Consider the following 17,605-nt stretch of genomic DNA (forward strand, 5'->3'; position numbering starts at 1 on the left):
TTCTCAGCTTGACATGTTATATATGTTGCTTTTTCTGCCTGTTTGATAATGCAAATAAGTGATGCAAAGAACCAGAAGGAGCAAGAGTGTTAGCAAATGATTGTTTAATTTTACAACTTTGAGGTCAAAACACATGCCCTAAGGGAGTGTGATACCGCAGGACAGACACTGAAGTCACATATGTATCTTTTAATGAAAATTGTTCTGATTTTTAAGACAATTCTCTACCCAGAAGAAGTCAGGGTTGGAGAAGCATGGGGCTACACAAGTCACAGCATGAAAATCAACAGGGTAAATGCCTGCTTTAGACTGTTATGAAGATCTCAACTTGAAAAGGTGGCCAGCAGCAGAGTGAAAGACCAAGCAGGTGTCTGGACTAAGAAGGCAGAGCAAAGCTCACAACCCGAAAAGCAGACTGTAGATTGAGCAAGATTTCTTTTTTCCTACAGCTTTGTGTTGCTGTAGTTTCAGAAGGATGTAGCACTCGCGAACTCCACTTGAAGCCTCTATGCATTGACGCTCCTTCTGGACAGTATTATTAACTGCCCAGCAAGTCTGAGAAAAGGATCAGCAGGAGGGAAAAAGGGAGAGAAGCCCTTTTAAGGATTAAACACTTGTCTGTGTTCCTATTCCCTGGAATATTGTGCATATGGCTGTATTCAAATGTATTTTGAGTCCTGTGAAACCACTGATTCAAGGCAGTTGAGTTCACCTGGGAATAACAGTGACACCTCTTCAATATGTACAAACTTTAAAGCTTTATGCCCATTATAAAATTCAACCAGCATAAATGTTATAGCACAGAAAAAGCTCTGTCAGTTGATATCTTCTAGTTGACGACTGCGGTCTGAGATTTTTTCATTGAGACAGCTTTCTGCTTATGCCCTATCAATGACGGTACCACAAATTTTTAAATCAATTTGCCATGTAAGAATGCTCTATATAACAGGAAAAATGTATTGCATGAGCATTTATTGGTTAGATCTGTCATATTGTGAAAAAAGAAAGAAAATAAAAGAGGAGCAAATAGATTATCTGGACCTTCCTTCAAACAAAGTGTTATATTCAGTGATATTTGCTGGAATAAAGTTGAGAGTGAATGAGGGTGGGCAGCTGTGGTTAGTGTTCAGCTAGCCTGATCTACATTGTTCTAGTAAAAACTCTGAACAGCAACTCAGAAATTCAAACTTCAGCCCTGCATTCTGTCTTTATCAGCTAGTGTCACAATTTATTAGTGTAATTACAATATGGGGATACTTTAATGTGAGTCTCCTGCACTGACCAAGTCCTGGGTAGCGTTAACTCTAGCGAGGGACCACAGAGCTTGTTCAAGTGTAAACTAACAACTTGTAGAAGTCAAAAACTGAAAACGGAGACTCAGCTGCTGGGTTCTAGCTGTCAGTGGCGAAGATGAGAGGACTTGCATGCAACTGAGCAGTAGTGAGGATGTACTGCAGGAGACACTGTGGATCTGTTCATGTAGGGTCTAGGGTTTATTGAGCACTAGAACATTTCATATGGCAATCTCAAACCAGATCCAATGCCAGAGCACTAACCAGGTTCCCTGGTTTTACCCTGCTATAGAGCTGTTCTTACTCATATGACCATTAGAAAATGTGTTTTTATCCCTTGTAGCAATACACAGACAAGCATCTGCTACAGGCACTTTGAAGTGTTTCTCTCTCTAGAGTTGCCCTTAGGTGTAACAGAGAGGATTCTGTACACTGACACATCCACCCAGGAGGCACAGTAGTGCAGACCTGCTGGTGCCCTTACTGCCAGGCCTCTAGAGTGGACTGGATGCATTTCCACCCTGAAATACTTATCCCCAGAGCACTTCCATACCCCATGTCCAAGTACTCTTTTTTGCCACCTCCAGAATAATGTAAAGAGGAGACATGGGTATACATCATGCCCTTCCACCTGGCAATTGGAGTAGATGATCTGAAAGGTCCCTTCCAACCTCGGCAATTCTATGATTCTAGGAAAATTGCAAACAATTTTTTCAAAATTAAAGCTGAAATTCATTGGCATTCTCTTCAGCCTCACAGCTGAAGCTGTGAAAAAATAATGAATGTCACAAGAATTGTAATGAAACGTTATCTGCTGGTAACATCATTTTTTGTACATTCAGATTCTCTGCAATCCTGCACTGACTGTGTGTATTTGACAAAACATGATTAGAAAGCATAAAACCAGCTATTAATGAGCTGCTTCCTAACAGCCAGATACATTCAGCAAGCTTGCTACACAAAGTTTTTCTGTGTTCTAGGGCACTTTTAATGGTTTCATGAGGTGTGTATAAATATATATATGTATTTATGGAGCTGGACTGCATTCTTGCAAAACCACTGGCAAAAGTCCCATGGAGTTTCAAGGGAACACGATCAGGCCTTTAATGTTTTAATAGTTTTCTGACTTCTTATTGGCTAAACGACAAGATACAGTAAGCAGACTTTCTGTGAAGTTTGAAGTAAATTCTCTCTGCCTTTAATCAGAAAAAACAAAACATAGTTGGAGTCTAGGAAGCCTAGACGCTTTAGTAGACTTTCTCTCTTATTTGCAAGAAGATTCACGAAACAGTTGCGCTCATAAAAGAAGATATTTTTACTTTTTTTTCCTCAGGACAGGGTGATATAACTGATCTATAGTGGAGCGAAATAGCACCATATTGGGGACAAATTTATTAGAATGGGCATGGTGACACTTTTTGGTCTCCGTTCCAGCATGGGACTCTGGTCCAGAATATCTCCCGCACCTGCCAGCTCCGTCATGATACTGTTTCTAGTGAAACAGGTAAGCTAATTCAATAATTAATAATGGACAGTATAAAAGTGGATTCCTATCACATAACATTTTAACCTTCACAAACAGCATGTTTGTTTCAAAAATGGTTCTGATATAATAATTTATATATATTAAAAATTAGTCATGAGAAATGTTCACTGAGAAGCTGTAGAGTTTTGTAGTGGAACTCACTGGCTAGGTCACTTAATGTGAATAAATTGTGAGTGAATAAATTGTGTTTACATCCATTTATACAATCTCTTTTCATACCAATATTGATCAGTATTGAATAATATTATTTTTTTTATTTTCCTACCAGATATCAATACTATTGGGAATCATGTTTATTTTCTAATGGTTTTCCCCTGTTCTAAAAACAGCTTTGCTTTGTTGCCAGCATTATCTTTTAGCCGTTGACTTGTATGAGGGGTGAACATTGAATCTCACATTTCTGAAATCTGGTATTATTGGTTTCATTCTGTACCTCAGCTTCTTACAGGAGGCTAGTAAATTTTTATGTGATTACTACTTTTACTTCTTGTAGACATCTACTAAACTATTCACTTATTTTTTTAAAATCTATAAAGAAATATGAAATCTTACTTCTTGGTCTATATTGTCTTATAATTTGGAAGAGTTTGATTGTGTAATTCATTTCAAGGAAATGTTCGCTTATGTTTCTAATCATCATTATTAATTATTAATATCAACCTTGATTTTGATGAATTTAAAAAAATACTAAGATATAGTAAATTTCAATTCATCTGAATAAAATTCGCATATAGATTTCATTTCACTTACATATAATTTATTCATTTACATATACATTATACATATTCATTTACATATACATTATTACATACACATTCATTTACATTTCAATTCACATATAGATTTCATTTCATTTCTATGAAATAAGTGTACATGAGAATAAGTGTAATTGACAGGCTTACTTTAAACTGAAAGTAATAAGGTATTTCTATCCAGTCATCCTTCATTAGCTGGGTTACTAAGGAAGTGGGTTTGCATGTGTATGTACTGTAGAGACCATAACTGTGTTACTAGCTTTTTTATGAAGAAAAAGTTACCAGGAGACACATGCTCAGTTGGGTTTCTTTTAATTGAAAATATTCCTAATGCTTTTGTATAATTCAAATCTACAGATTCTCTCGCATAAAAGAACTGAAAGAACTCCCAGGTTTGTGAGACACCTTAAATCTATAGGACACCTTAACCAAAGCACTGGTTCCGTCAATGCTAACAGACAATCTCCTGTTACTTCCATGAGATCAAAACTTTACAGGACTCTAAATCACAGTGAACTACTTTGTCATAGTGATTCCTGTAACTTGTTTAAAGAAATATGTGTTATATTTCTTTTTATTTTATTTAACAAGAAAAAATTTAAAGAAAAAACAATCATAAATCATTATATCCATATTTCATAGCAAACATCTATATGAAAAATATCAATCAGAATAAACCAGGATCATGACTGAAAGAATAAGTAAATCCTTAATTATTATTTCTAGTTTGTACCTAAATTGACATTTTTTTCTGTCCATAATAGCATAGTATGAATAAACAGAAATAATTCATTTCATCGCTAGCTTAGAATAAGAAATAAAAAGGGTTAAATCCTGATTATACTGCGGTCAGTTATGAAAAAAATAAATTTAAACTGGTCCATTCAGAGCCTTGAAGGTTTATTATTATAATCCACTTCCTAAGCAAGAGCTTTAGGCAGTGTTTTCTGCTGCATCCAATGTATTTTTAAACAGTGGTGTCATCTTGGAGCAGTTTGGGGGCGCTGAGCAAACCAAATTAATTGAAAAATTGTTCCAGAGAAGTCTGATTAAATTTCAGTACGGGTGAACTTTGGTGCAAGCAGGGTGCCAGGCTCGCAGACTGAGGTGGTTCATTTGCCACCAGTGAAACTTCACATAGCTTGAAGTGAAGAAATGTCCAGTGTAGGGCAAAAGGTCGTGGATTTTCTGAGCTTTTGTCTTACATGTTGGAGTTCAATTTCTTCTGAGTCCCAAGTCCTGTTTAAATGCAACTGAAACATAAAACTGAGATCAAGTGCCATGATGAGCTGCATGTTGCCACTCTTTGAGATCACAGTAAATTTACATGAAAGCTTGTACTTCTACCACTGAGCATGTGTTGTATACAAATTTTGCTAGCACTCAGTAGTCCAAAGGAACCTCACTGGGATCTGCAATCACAGACCCATGTCAGATGCAGAGATCAACTTGGCAGCTCTTTTCAGAACACGCCCGCGGGACTGGGCCTTCTCCCACACGTGGTAAAAGGAGGAAAAGCACTCGTGATCTCAGCAGTGATTGCTGTGCCCCTCATATTGGCCCAGACCACAGACCCTCCTCTTTCTGAGAGAACCTGCGCCCCTCTCTGAAGAATAATAAGCAATGTTGATGTAACATACAGAATAAGCAATATTGATGTAAGATACAGAGGCAAACTGATTTTTTCATTGAATCCTTTCCACTTAGTTAAACAGACACACACCACCAAGGTGTCCCCAATTCGTTAATTTCCCCTTCCCTCTTAAGGCTAGTGCCTTATTCCCAGCCCACAGTTTGCCTTCTCACTGGACAGTGAATAGCTCTCTAGTGCGCTCAATGCGGAAGAGCCTTAACAGGATATCCCACTGCCGAAAACACTGAAGTCTTCTGTCTGGGGTACCTGCATCAATCCCTTTCAAACCAAGAAGTGAAAGAAAGTGGATTTTCCTCATGCTAAGGCACTGAAAGTATTCTTCTGCCTTTCTCCATACATATGTCATAGATTTTCCCCAGAGAAAGTGGAGACCACTGCACACTGAATAGTCAAGTAAAACAGCAAGCTTGCTTTTTTTAGCTTCTTTTGGTAGTCCCTAAGTAGCTTATGATCAATTCACAAGTTGCTGCCATTCAAGTCATCATGGTTTGCTGTTGAATATCTATTTAACATTTCATTGATAAGATAAATCTATAGGGATTTCCTAGACTTTTAGTTTGATCATTAAGGCCACTCCAGCACTTTTTTTACGGCTTGCAAATTTGTCGTCATCTCTTTTGAGGGGTGACCATCGGAGTTAGTCATACTATCCAGGCAGAGTTGCACCAAGGACAAATAATACACATTAATACTGTCTTTTACTCCTTTTCAACATCTGCCCTTGTATGTACAACTCAAGAAAAGTCAAAAATCTCCTGTACTGCAACATTGTCTTAAGGTGGCTCTTTATTTCTACAACTAAATATCAGTTCTCAAAAAGTGAGACATGCATCCTCCAGCTGTGGCTTCTAGGAGTAAAATGTTGCTTTAGGTCTCTCACAGTACATGCTCTGCAGAGGGGTTCATGGTTCTTTTCCCCAGGAGACTGCTGGAGTGCATTGAGGATAATGTCTTAAGCCAGGTAATAGACAGACCTACCAGAAGGGATGTGACATTGGACCTGCTGGTCACCAATGCAAGTGAGCTAATCAGTGACATTGATATTGGAGGCAGCCTGGGCTGCAGTGATCATGCACTGGTGGGATTTGCAGTCCTGAGGGATATGGGTCAGGCAAGGAGTAAAGTCAGGACGCTGAATTTCAGGAAAGCAAACTTCCAGCTCTTCAAGGAGTTAATAGGATCCCCAGGGAAACTGCCCTCAGGGACAAGGGAGCAGAACAAAGCTGGTAGATTTTTAAGGACGCTTTCCATAAAGTGCAAAAGCTCTCAATCCCCAGGTGTAAGAAATCAGGAAAGGAAGGCAAGAGACCTGCATGGCTGAGTCGAGACCTGCTGTCCAAACTAAAAAGCAAGATGGAAATGCACAGGCAGTGGAAGCAGGGACTGGTATCCTGGGAAGGGTATAAGGATATTGCCTGGTTGTGTAGGGATGGGGTCAGGAAGGCCAAGGCACAGCTGGAGCCGAACTTAGTGAGGGATGCAAAGACTAATAAGAAGGGCTTTTACAGGTATGTCAGCCAGAAAAGGAAGTTCAAAGAAAGCATACCCCCCCTAACGAGCAAGTCTGGCAAACTGGTAACAACAAAGAGAAGACTGAGGCACTCCACAACTTTTTTGCCTCCGTCTTCACTGGTAACCTCAATTTCCCACACCTCTCGTGTGGATGGACTGCAAGGCAGGGACTTGGGGAGCAAAGTCCCTCCCACTGTAAGAGAAGACAAGGTCCATGACCACCTGAGGAATCACAATATACAGAAGCCTGTGGGACCTGATGAGATGCACCCCAGAGTCCTGAGGGAATTGGCTGATGTAGTTGCCAAGCCACTCTCCATGATATTTGAACAGTCACGGCAGTCAGGTGAAGTCCCCAGTGACTGGAAACAGGGAAACATCACACCCATTTTTAAAAAGGGTAGAAAGGAGGACCCTGGGAACTACCGCCCTGTCAGCTTCACCTCTGTGCCTGGGAAGATCATGGAGCAGATCCTCCTAGAAGCTATGCTAAGGCACATGGAGGACAGGGAGGTGATTCGAGACAGCCAGCATGGCTTCACTAAAAGCAAGTCCTGCCTCACCAACCTAGTGGCTTTCTATAATGCAGTGACTATATCAGTGCACAAGGGGAGAGCTACAGATGTCATCTGTCTAGACTTCTGTAAGGCCTTTGACAGGGTCCTCCACAACATCCTTCTCTCTAAGTTGGAGAGATACGGATTTGATGGGTGGACTGTTCAGTGGATGAGGAATTGGTTGAATGGTCACATCCAGAGGGTAAATGGCTCAACATCCAGATGGGGACCAGTTACAAGTGGTGTCCCTCAGGGGTCTGTATTGGGACCAGGATTATGAATGACATGTAGAAGTTAAATAATAGAGAGAGGGATTGAGGACACCTTAAGCAAGTTTGCAGATGACACCAAGCTGAGTGGTGCCATTGACATACCTGAGAGTGCCATCCAGAGGGACCTGGACATGCTTGAGAAGTGGGCCCGTATGAATCTCAGGAGGTTCAACAAGGCCAAGTGCAGGGTCCTGCACCAGGGTCGGGGAAGCTCTCGGTATCAATACAGGCTAGGGGATGAAGGGATGGAGAGCAGCCCTGAGGAGAAGGACCTGGGGGTACTGGTGGATGAAAAGCTGGACATGAGCTGGCAATGTGCGCTCGCAGCCAGCCTGTGAGCTGTATTCAAAGAATCCTGGGCGGCATCAAAAGAAGCGTGGCCAGAAGGTCAAGGGAGGTGATTCTGCCCCTCTACTCTGCTCTGGTGAGACCCCAGATGCAGTACTGCATCGGGTTCTGGGGCCTCCAACATACGAAGGATGTGGACCTGTTGGACTGGGTCCATGGGAGGCCACAAAAATTATCAGAGGGATTGGGCACCTCTGCTATGAGGACAGGCTGAGAGAGTTGGGGTTGTTCAGCCTGGAGAAGACAAGGCTTCGGGAAGACCTTATATCAGCCTTCCAGTACCTAAAGGGGCTACAGGAAAGGTGCGGAGGGACTCTTTATCAGGGAGTGTAGCAACAGGATGAGGGGCAATGGTTTTAAACTGAAAGAGGGTAAATTTAGATTAGAAATTAGGAAGAAAATCTTTACTGTGAGTGTGGTGAGACACTGTGACAGATTGCCCAGCGAGGTGGTATGTGTCCCATCCCTGGAGACATTCAAGGTCAGGTTAAACGAGGTTCTGAGCAACTTGATCTAGTCAAAGATGTCTCTGCTCATTGAGGGGGGGCTGAGCTAGATGATCTTTAAAGGTCCCTTCCAACCCAAACCGTCCTGTGATTCTATGATTGTATCTAAATGTCCTTTATTAACTGGTCATTGTCTGCTCCCCTGTTAATTTCCAATCTTCTCCACTTTTTTTGATAAATAATTTATTTTATATATTCTTTTAACTATAATTCAAATTAACTTTTGAGGTCAGATGACAGCTCTTAATTTTTTTGTCAGGTGCAGCTCGTATAGACTTGATTTGTTTTTTTCACCAGAAAATCTTATAGCAGAAAATCAAGCATCGCACGGATATTTACACCAATAGTGACCTTGTATCGACTCTGCCTGCAGCTTTGCAGAAACAGGCAATTACATAAGGAAGTGATGTGAAACTGTAATTTATGCCTAAACTGATCCTCATTCTTGTTGAGTGAGCTTCTTCAGGACTGTATATCAGCCTCGTCTTCAGGAATGGAACCAAACACACAGCCAGGTAGCTGCTGTGAGGCATCCTTTCTATTTCCTTGGCTGTTTAATGCATTTGTTTATTAAAAACTGAAGTGTTATCTCTTAAATCAAGCAGTCTTTTTTACAAATGCGTCATCTCCATGTCTTAGCCTCTTTAAATGAGGTTCACTGACCCGGGAGTGTCTGAAGACTCTCCCCTGTCTCCCATCATTTTGAGGCCTACATGAGGGAAATGTCAAGAGGTTTTTTATTTTGGAAACATGCATTCCTTTCTCATGACTGCTGTAAATATTCTCTCCTTATCTTGCAAGCCCATCAGAAGAAGAATAAGTATAGTCTTTTGCTCCCTGGAATTTAAAGTAGAGTGTCTGGAAATTAGTTGAGAGACTAAAAGCAGACTATCAGGCAGGCAACATTTTACACAGCAAAAATTAATGATCTTATATAACAGTAGTCTCCATTGTTCTTGTTTTGAAAGTAAATAAATTTGATTTTCTTTATTTTTCCAACAAACATAGTGTCAATGAAAAAGATACAGGTGAAGTTCATAGCCATACATTTTCCTGGTTATTTAACTCTCTTCACACAACACCAAGCACAGACAAGCTCAGGGTGACCACACGTGTGAAAGGCAGTTTCCAAAAAGGGTCTAGTCCAGACAGAAGGGAATTTAGTTTCCCTGGAGAGATGAAATCATTCTTTGGTATAAGGATTGTTGCTTTTTAGAAAAATTTATATTTAGCCTTCTCTCCAAAATTTGGTCTTTACATTTTCAACCAGTAGTGAATTTTTCATTTTTGGTGACAATGTTTTTTGACCACTTGCCTGCCTCTCAAAGCCCTGGTTTCAGGAGACCAGCTGGCATATTACACAGTGACTGCTTAGGCTGATGTTCTTTTCATAGAATCATAGAATCATAGCATGGTTCTGGTTAGAAGAAACCTTAAAGATCATCTAGTTCCAACCCCCCTGCCATGGGCAGGGACATCTCCCACTAGACCAGGTTGCTCAAAGCCTCATCCAGCCTGGCCTTGAACACCTCCAGGGATGGGGCATCGACAACTTCCTTGGGCAACCTGGCCAGCAGCTCACCACCCTCACAGCAAAGAATTTCTTCCTAATGTCTAATCTAAATCTACCCTCTTTCAGTTTAAAACCATTGCCCCTCATCCTATCGCTACACTCCCTGATAAAGAGTCCCTCCCCACCTCTCCTATAGCCCCCTTCAGGTACAGGAACACTGCTATAAGGTCTCCTCGGAGCCTTCTCCAGGCTGAACAACTCCAACTCTCTCAGCCTGTTCTCACAGCAGAGGTACTTCAGCCCGCGGATCATCTTTGTGGCCTCCTCTGGACCCGTTCCAACAGGTCCATGTCTGTCTTGTGCTGAGGACTCCAGAGCTGCACGCAGTACTGCATCTGGGGTCTTACCAGAGCAGAGTAGAGAGGCAGAATCACCTCCCTTGACCTGCTGGCCATGCTTCTTTTGATGCAGACCAGGATGTGGTTGGCTTTCTGGGCTGCAAGCGTGCATTGCCGGCTCATGTTGAGCTTCTCGTCCAGCAGCACCCCCAAGTCCTCCTCAGGGCTGCTCTCATGCCATTCTCCGCCCAACCTGTATTTGTGCCTGGGATTGCCACGACCCAGGTGCAGGCCCTTGCACTTGGCCTGGTTGAACTTCATGAGATTCTCATGGGCCCACCTCTCCAGCCTGTCCAGGTCCCTCTGGATGGCATCCCTTCCCTTCAGCGTGTTGACTGCTCCACACAGCTTCATGTCGTCGGCAAAGTTGCTGAGGGTGCACTCAATCCCATTGTCCATGTCTCCAATAAAGATGTTAAACAGCACTGGTCCCAGTACCAATCCTTGAGGGACGCCACTCGTCACGGGTTTCCACTTGGACATTGAGCCATTGACAACAACCCTTTGAGTGTGGATATCCAGCCAGTTCCTGTCTCCTTCCTGAGAGGGCCCACGTCTTCCCTATTTTTGCCTTTACCCCTGACATACTTATAGAAGTTTTCCTTGTTATCCTTGATGTCTCTAGACAGATTTAATTCTATCTGGGCTTCAGCTTGCCTAATCTGGTTCCTTACCACTTGGACAGTTTCTCTGTATTCCACCCAGTCAACCCGTCCTTGATTTCACCCTCTGTAGGCCTCCTTTTTGCTTCTGAGCTTGTCCAGGAGCTCTTTGTTAATCCATGCAGGCCTCCTGGAATTTTTGCCTGACTTTTTCTTTCTTGGGATGCACTGCTCCTGAGCTTGGAGGAGGTGATCCTTGAATACTAACCAGCTCTCTTGGGCCCCTCTTCCCTCCAGTACTTTTTCCCACGTTACCCTGCCAAGCAGGTCCCTCAAGAGGCCAAAGTCTGCTCTCTTGAAGTCCAGGGTAGTGAGCTTGCTGCATGCTCTCCTCGCTGCCTGAAGGATCTTGAATCCTACCATTTCATGATAATTCTTGAATTCTACCATTTCATCCATTTTCCCTGGATAAATAACCACAGAATGGTAGGGGTTGGAAGGGATCTCTGGAGATCACCTAATCCAACCCCCCTGCCAGAGCAGGGTCACCTAGAGCAGATGATCACACTGATACTGAGCTGCTTTACTCCTAATTGAACATTTCTTCAACAGCCCAAATCTAACACTTCACCAAGCAATTTTGCATTTAACTCTTCTATTTTTAGCCATTCCTTTCCTAAACAGTAATTATCAACTAAGGCCCTCTTAAAGGCCTCTCTAGTCAGAGTGTTGTGCGATAAAGATGTCTCAGAAAGGTGGATATTTACAGAGAGGAAGTTAAAATATGAGAGTCCCCTCAGGACAATTGCAGCCCTTACATTGATAAGGCGTATGCCACAGATGTCCACCATATCTTAAGCACATCAGTCACTATATATAAAACCATTATTAAAATCTGTCTATAGCTGGGAATTTATTTATTTATTTATTTTTAACAGCAAAGCAGATTTTATATTAGGAGTAATTTTACCAGTGGAGACAAATTTAATTCTCTCTTCTGTGCTAGTAACTGTTGATCTACATCCCTGATTTCACCCTTTCGTCTAGGTCTCTTTCCTTTCTGCTTATCTGCTTCCTAGTGCCAAGGGAGGGACTCAAGGTCAGCAGGTCCAAGCAGGGCTCCTAAACCTCTTTTCTCATTCCCTTTTCCAACACCACTGACAACTCCCTCAACCTCTGTGTTTCTTCTGTGTGTTTCTGCGGACGCAGTGCCATCCATGTCTCATATAGCAATCCTCCCCCATACAACCTGACAGAATCTGTCCATCACAGCAAGTGCCTGTTTAGACACCGACACATTTTTTTTTGCTTCATTTGCATTTTCAGCCTACCTTCACCTGGAAAAGAAAAGAGTGGGTGATAAATTTGTTAGGACCCTGTGGGCTGAGGGTGGATTGTTCTTGCTTTTAGGAGCAGCTAAACGTGTTTGTGGACAGAAGCTTCCAGAACACAGCACAGGGTGAGCAGGCAAAAAGAAAGAGTCAGAGCAAGGGGCCAGGACCTGCAGCATAGGACCAGCCAAGAGGAGCAGGCAGCTCTTGCAACCATGAGATGGTTGATTTACAGACACCAGAGGGGACTCTGCAGAATTTGCTGTCATTAATCTGACTAAATTCAGAGCCAAGCCTGTCTTCAAGGCTATGCTAATAAATGGGAGATTGTTCTTGAAGTGCTTTTATTTCTATTGTCTCTAAACAGATCACATCAATGCAATTGTTCCAGATCATATTCTCTCCAGAAATCTAACTTTTCAGAATTTAAAGAAATTCTTGATCTCCTCTGGGGTTGTCTGTATAACAGGAAGGCCCAGGCAAAACCAGCTTTGAAAATATCTTAAAAAAAAAAAAAAGGAATAAAAAAGAAAATAAATGTACCTACAAAAGCTCAGGACATAAAAATCCATTTGTGTGAGATGTTTTATATGGAGAAAATTTTGGCATGGATAAAAATAATGCTCCATTTCACCACGTGAGAAATCTTGAGGGCAAAGATTCTTCTCCCATATGGGCGCAAGAGGACAGCAAAACTTTGCCCTCTCCAGGCAAAAAGGACAATATAGTTGGTGCAGAAGGGCAAGTACAACTAAGATTTACAATTGTGTTTTCTCCACAAAAATGAGGGAAAGAAAGATGTCTATGGCACGGTTGCAGCTGTTTGTTGGAGAAAGAAGTGGTCTTTGAACTACTGGGCCGGAGTACAGAATGAACTGGAGAAAAGGCATTAGTAGATAAATAGTATTGTTTATTCATTACCCTTTTATTCGATTTTTCACTGTACTACTCAGCCAGGTGTGTTTGATTCTCTGTAAAAACACTCTAAAAATAAACATCCCTCAAAATTATCCATCAGATTCCTAAACTAATCTAGCAGAAACTTAAATACATGAGAAGTATTAGCTAACCTTGGCATAAATTGACTATAAAAAAGCCTGGAATGACTGTAAAATTTCTGAAGATAAGCACCCTTTTTCTACAGTGGAGGAATGAAATTGCAGTGGTTTTGGTGCACCCTCACAGGTCCTAGTGATTAAATATCTGCGTTGATTTTTTAAAAGGGACTTCACACAAGTTGAATAGATTTCTGTGGTAATATAGCAGCATGGCAATACATTTCTTGCTCAGGCAAAGACAGCAACTGGAAAAATTTCACTAACAGTTTCCTGGAGAAGGAAGGGATCTGTCTTCACCTGCATGCTTACCTACCATTCCTCCATTCTGTCCTCTCCTCTCCTATTAAATTTCCTATAATGGAAAGAAACTTGCCACTAAAAGACCATAAGGTTCTAACCGATTTTCCTCATTTTCAGTATTTTCACTCACAGGCCAAAGGTTCTCTGCTGAAAAAAACCACTACTGGATGGAACAAATATAAACAGGAATGCTTGAAAATGCTGCAGGAATCAACTATAGATACTGGTAAGGAAACAAACAGCACAATAAATCAACGTGTTAAGTAGCATTGATGAATATGCAACTATTCCTTTACCTGCTTTGCAGAAGTGTGTGCCTGTTTGTAAGTTCTAAATGTAGAACAATAATCTGTTACGAGACATGCAAACACACAATCACAAAGTTAATGGCTCTCTCTGTCCTGAAACATGTTAGGTTCCTATATATAAAATTAGATCATATACAGAAATGAACCATTGAACAGCTGGTGCTGAGCTACTACTATGGTGCAGCACTGAGAGCCTGGTCAAGAGGTAGCTGCTACCCATTATTGGTAAGTACCAGTTTTCACTTCCCTTTTCAGCCTGAAGGAAGTCAAACACAAATTCCTGGAAATCAAGCTAACCTCAGGAGAACAGACCACCCAGGGAAAACAAGATATCTCCCATTTCTATACTTTAGAAACTGAGCCATGGCAGACAAGAACCCAAAACACACGAGGCAAGACAGAGTCTGGTTTTTGCCTAGTCAGGGCAGCTGGGGAGCTGCTCTCTTCTCACACGACTGCTTACACATTTTGTGATACAGTCATTAGGTTAAAAAGCTAAGACACAGAGACCAGGTTGCCCCAGGTTCACCTGGCTTAAGGAACCTTATTTATTCTCCATGGCTGTTGGATTCTTGGCTGAAGAAAGCACAGCTTTAGAGGACACTGTCTTCTCCTGAAAAGTGTCAGGGGGAGGAACTGTGTCCACACCTCCTACCTCTGGTTAAGTGCTGTAAGTTTTATGCTGTTTGGCAAAAGGGGAGCTTATAATCTGTGATGGTTTCATTCTTAAAAGTATGAACTCTGCTCAGCTAGAGGTCTGTCTTCAGGAAAGGATGACAAAGGCTTGGTTTGAATAGTTGGGGAAGTTCAAGAAGTAGCTGGGAGAGAGGTGATTGCAGTCACCAAGGAAAGAATAAGAGTGAAACTGTGCTATATATTTTGTACTCACTGGCTATAGGTATGTCTCCGGTCCCGTGTGCAAGTGGTGCACTCATGATCATCTTGCTTGGTTGCTATGAGCTCTGACTCACTTTGCCAGTGGCAGAAAGCTGCATTTATGACTTTGTAGTGTGTAATTTTGTTGGCCAGAACATGTGGTCTGATTAATACATGTATTTTTCATTAATCAAAATGCATTTAGAAGTTGGAAATCAATCCAAAGCACTGGCCTGGGAATTTAGAACAGCGGGGGGAGGGGGGGGGAGGGGGCAGGGGGATAAAAAGAGGTTTTCAAGTCTAAATTATATAATATGTTATGTTTTAATGTTCTTTAAATTTTTCCCAAAATATTGAAATCTCTAACTTTCACAGGCCTTTGAAAAGCAAAAAGGAAGATATCCCCTATGAGTCAAGGAAACTTTTTAGTTATCACACTCAATACCAGGCTTTCTCTTCTTTCAACTGAATTAGGCATTGCTGAAAATGGGCAGTTCTTCTTGGGCATGGCAACACGCTAAAGGAATGAATCCTCATGCTCTCCAGCCTTCACCACTGACCTGCTCCAAACACAGCTGCAGCTCCTGGCAGCTGCAACAGCATGAGCTATTTGCCTTAGCTTATGCTGTGCAGCTGTTAACAGATGGGGAAACAAAGCAAGATCCCATTCTCGTTTCTAACTCCCATCTCCATGAAGAACTTGCTTCAGCTTTCATAGTATACCTGGGGCAGGAACTGCCCACTCATTCTCCTGAGCTTTTGGGTGTGCTTAAAAGCAAAAAATAAACATACCAGCTATGCAAAGGTGGCCAAATACCCATTGAGGACTACCAGAGCTTTGCTATGGCATGCAGAGATGCAGTCAGGAGCTAAGGTTCATCTAGAACTGAAATTGTCCAAAGATGTCAAGATCAATAACATATGTGAGCAGATGCACAGAGAAGACATAGGCTCACTGCTAAACAGGGAAGGGAAACTGGCCACTAATAAAGGAGGACTCAGGAAACTACAGGCCCATTAGTCTTACTTCAATTGCTTGGAAAGTAATGTAATGAGTCCTCCTAGAAACTGTTACTAACAGAATGAAGCAGGTGATTGGGAAAAGCCAGCACAGATTTACCAAAAGCAAATCATGCCTGAATAACCTGATCACCTTCTACAACAAGGTAATATCTGCTGTTGACATGGGGAGAGTAGTGGACGTTGTTTTCCTGGACTGCCACAAAGCATTTGACACTGCTTCCCACAGCCACTTTCTGGACAAGGTAGCAAGGTACAGATTGGATGGAGGGTTGCAAGATGTGTAGCAAACTGACTAACAGGCCACACTCAAACAGTGATGGAAAATGGTTTTGACTCAGACTGGCAGCCTGCCACAAGTGGGGTCGCCCACGCTGTTCGACATCTTCGTAAATGATCTGGGCACAATGGCATTGAAAGCACCCTCACCAAGTTTGCCGCTAAGGCCAAATTGGGTGGTGAGGTGGACATGTCAGAAGGCAGAGCCATCTTACAGAGACACCTGGACAGGCTGGAAGAATGGGCTAGCAAGAACTGTATGAAGTTTAACCAAGACATAACCAAAGATCTCAGAACAGGTTAGGGTGTCCACTGGGGGCCCTAGTGGACAACAAGCTGAACATACATCAGCAGTGCACTGCAGCCTCAGCAAAAGCAAATCAGATCCTGGGCTACATCCCGGACTCAGCTTCCCTTCCCTTCCCTTCCCTTCCCTTCCCTTCCCTTCCCTTCCCTTCCCTTCCCTTCCCTTCCCTTCCCTTCCCCTGCCATAAATTACAAACTATGTGACTACACTCAGAGAGGCAAGAAGACAGAGTGATGAAGATTGGAGAGGTATCAAAAGTTTTTCTGGGGAGGAAGGGAAGTAAAGCACAGATCAGCCCAGCCAGAACACCTGCAGGATAAAGTAAAGCTGATAAGAAAGGGAAATAGTAGTGAGAAATGAGAGATCAATGACCTGTGGTGAAAACCTGATGTGCAAAAACCCTTGGCACAATGGAAAAGCAGAGGGTATTATGGTGGGAAGGCAGAGAATGGTGGCTTTTGGTGGCAATTAGAATTAAGCCAGATGACCCAGGAGGCCAAAAGCAGTGAAACATGTCAAGATATTAGAGGGCAGTTTGTAGCAGGAGATACGGAGAATTACAGAGACTCAGAACTGCAGTTTTCATGAAATGGAGAAAAAACCTGTTTTCCTCCTGGCCACCTACCCAATCCACACTTGAACAAACATTGATAAGATATTGGGGAAAGGAACAATAAAAATCCATCTATGAGTGTTAACAACTCCACGAGTCATAAGGCAGAAGTGGCCACAGATGTTCAGCCTCAAAGGTACAAGGGAATTACTAAGAATGCACATACTGTGCGCTGTATTTTAGCAAAAGCACCCCAAATAGATGCCAATGAGATAGAATGCTGCTGTCTTTGCTGCTTCTTGTACTCTTCTTCCCACGCAAGTTTCTCAAAATATTTCTAAGTATCATGGTGTCCTGGTTCGGGTGGGGACAGGGCTAATTCTCCCCAGGCTCCGGCAGGGACACAGGTATTCCATCCCAGGTGAGCCGTGCCCAGGCTGTAGCCAGGAGCTGCCGGGGGAGTGGGCGGGAAGTCACCGCTGGGAGCGGGCTGGGGGTCCCAGTCCCATTGGTGAGCGGTGGTTCCGTAACTGTGTTTGTACATTCCCCTATCCGTGTTACTGCTGTAGTTTTCCCGTTCCCTTTTGCTCTTCTGTTAAACTGCCCTTGTCTCAACCC

General features: G+C 42.4%; 1 protein-coding gene across 1 annotated transcript in view; it reads left to right on the forward strand.

Moving 5' to 3' along the window:
* Positions 1-2,519: 2,519 nt before the first annotated feature.
* Positions 2,520-17,605, forward strand: part of GLP2R (glucagon like peptide 2 receptor) — a 55,454-nt gene continuing 40,368 nt past the window's right edge. The window contains exons 1-2 of the mRNA XM_054221573.1: positions 2,520-2,796; positions 13,762-13,870. Coding sequence (XP_054077548.1) covers positions 2,692-2,796; positions 13,762-13,870 — 214 coding nt within the window. The 5' untranslated portion in view covers positions 2,520-2,691. The remainder of the gene's footprint in view (positions 2,797-13,761; positions 13,871-17,605) is intronic.

The sequence above is a fragment of the Rissa tridactyla genome, chromosome 15, assembly GCF_028500815.1.
Source record: "Rissa tridactyla isolate bRisTri1 chromosome 15, bRisTri1.patW.cur.20221130, whole genome shotgun sequence".
NCBI classification, from domain to species: domain Eukaryota; kingdom Metazoa; phylum Chordata; class Aves; order Charadriiformes; family Laridae; genus Rissa; species Rissa tridactyla.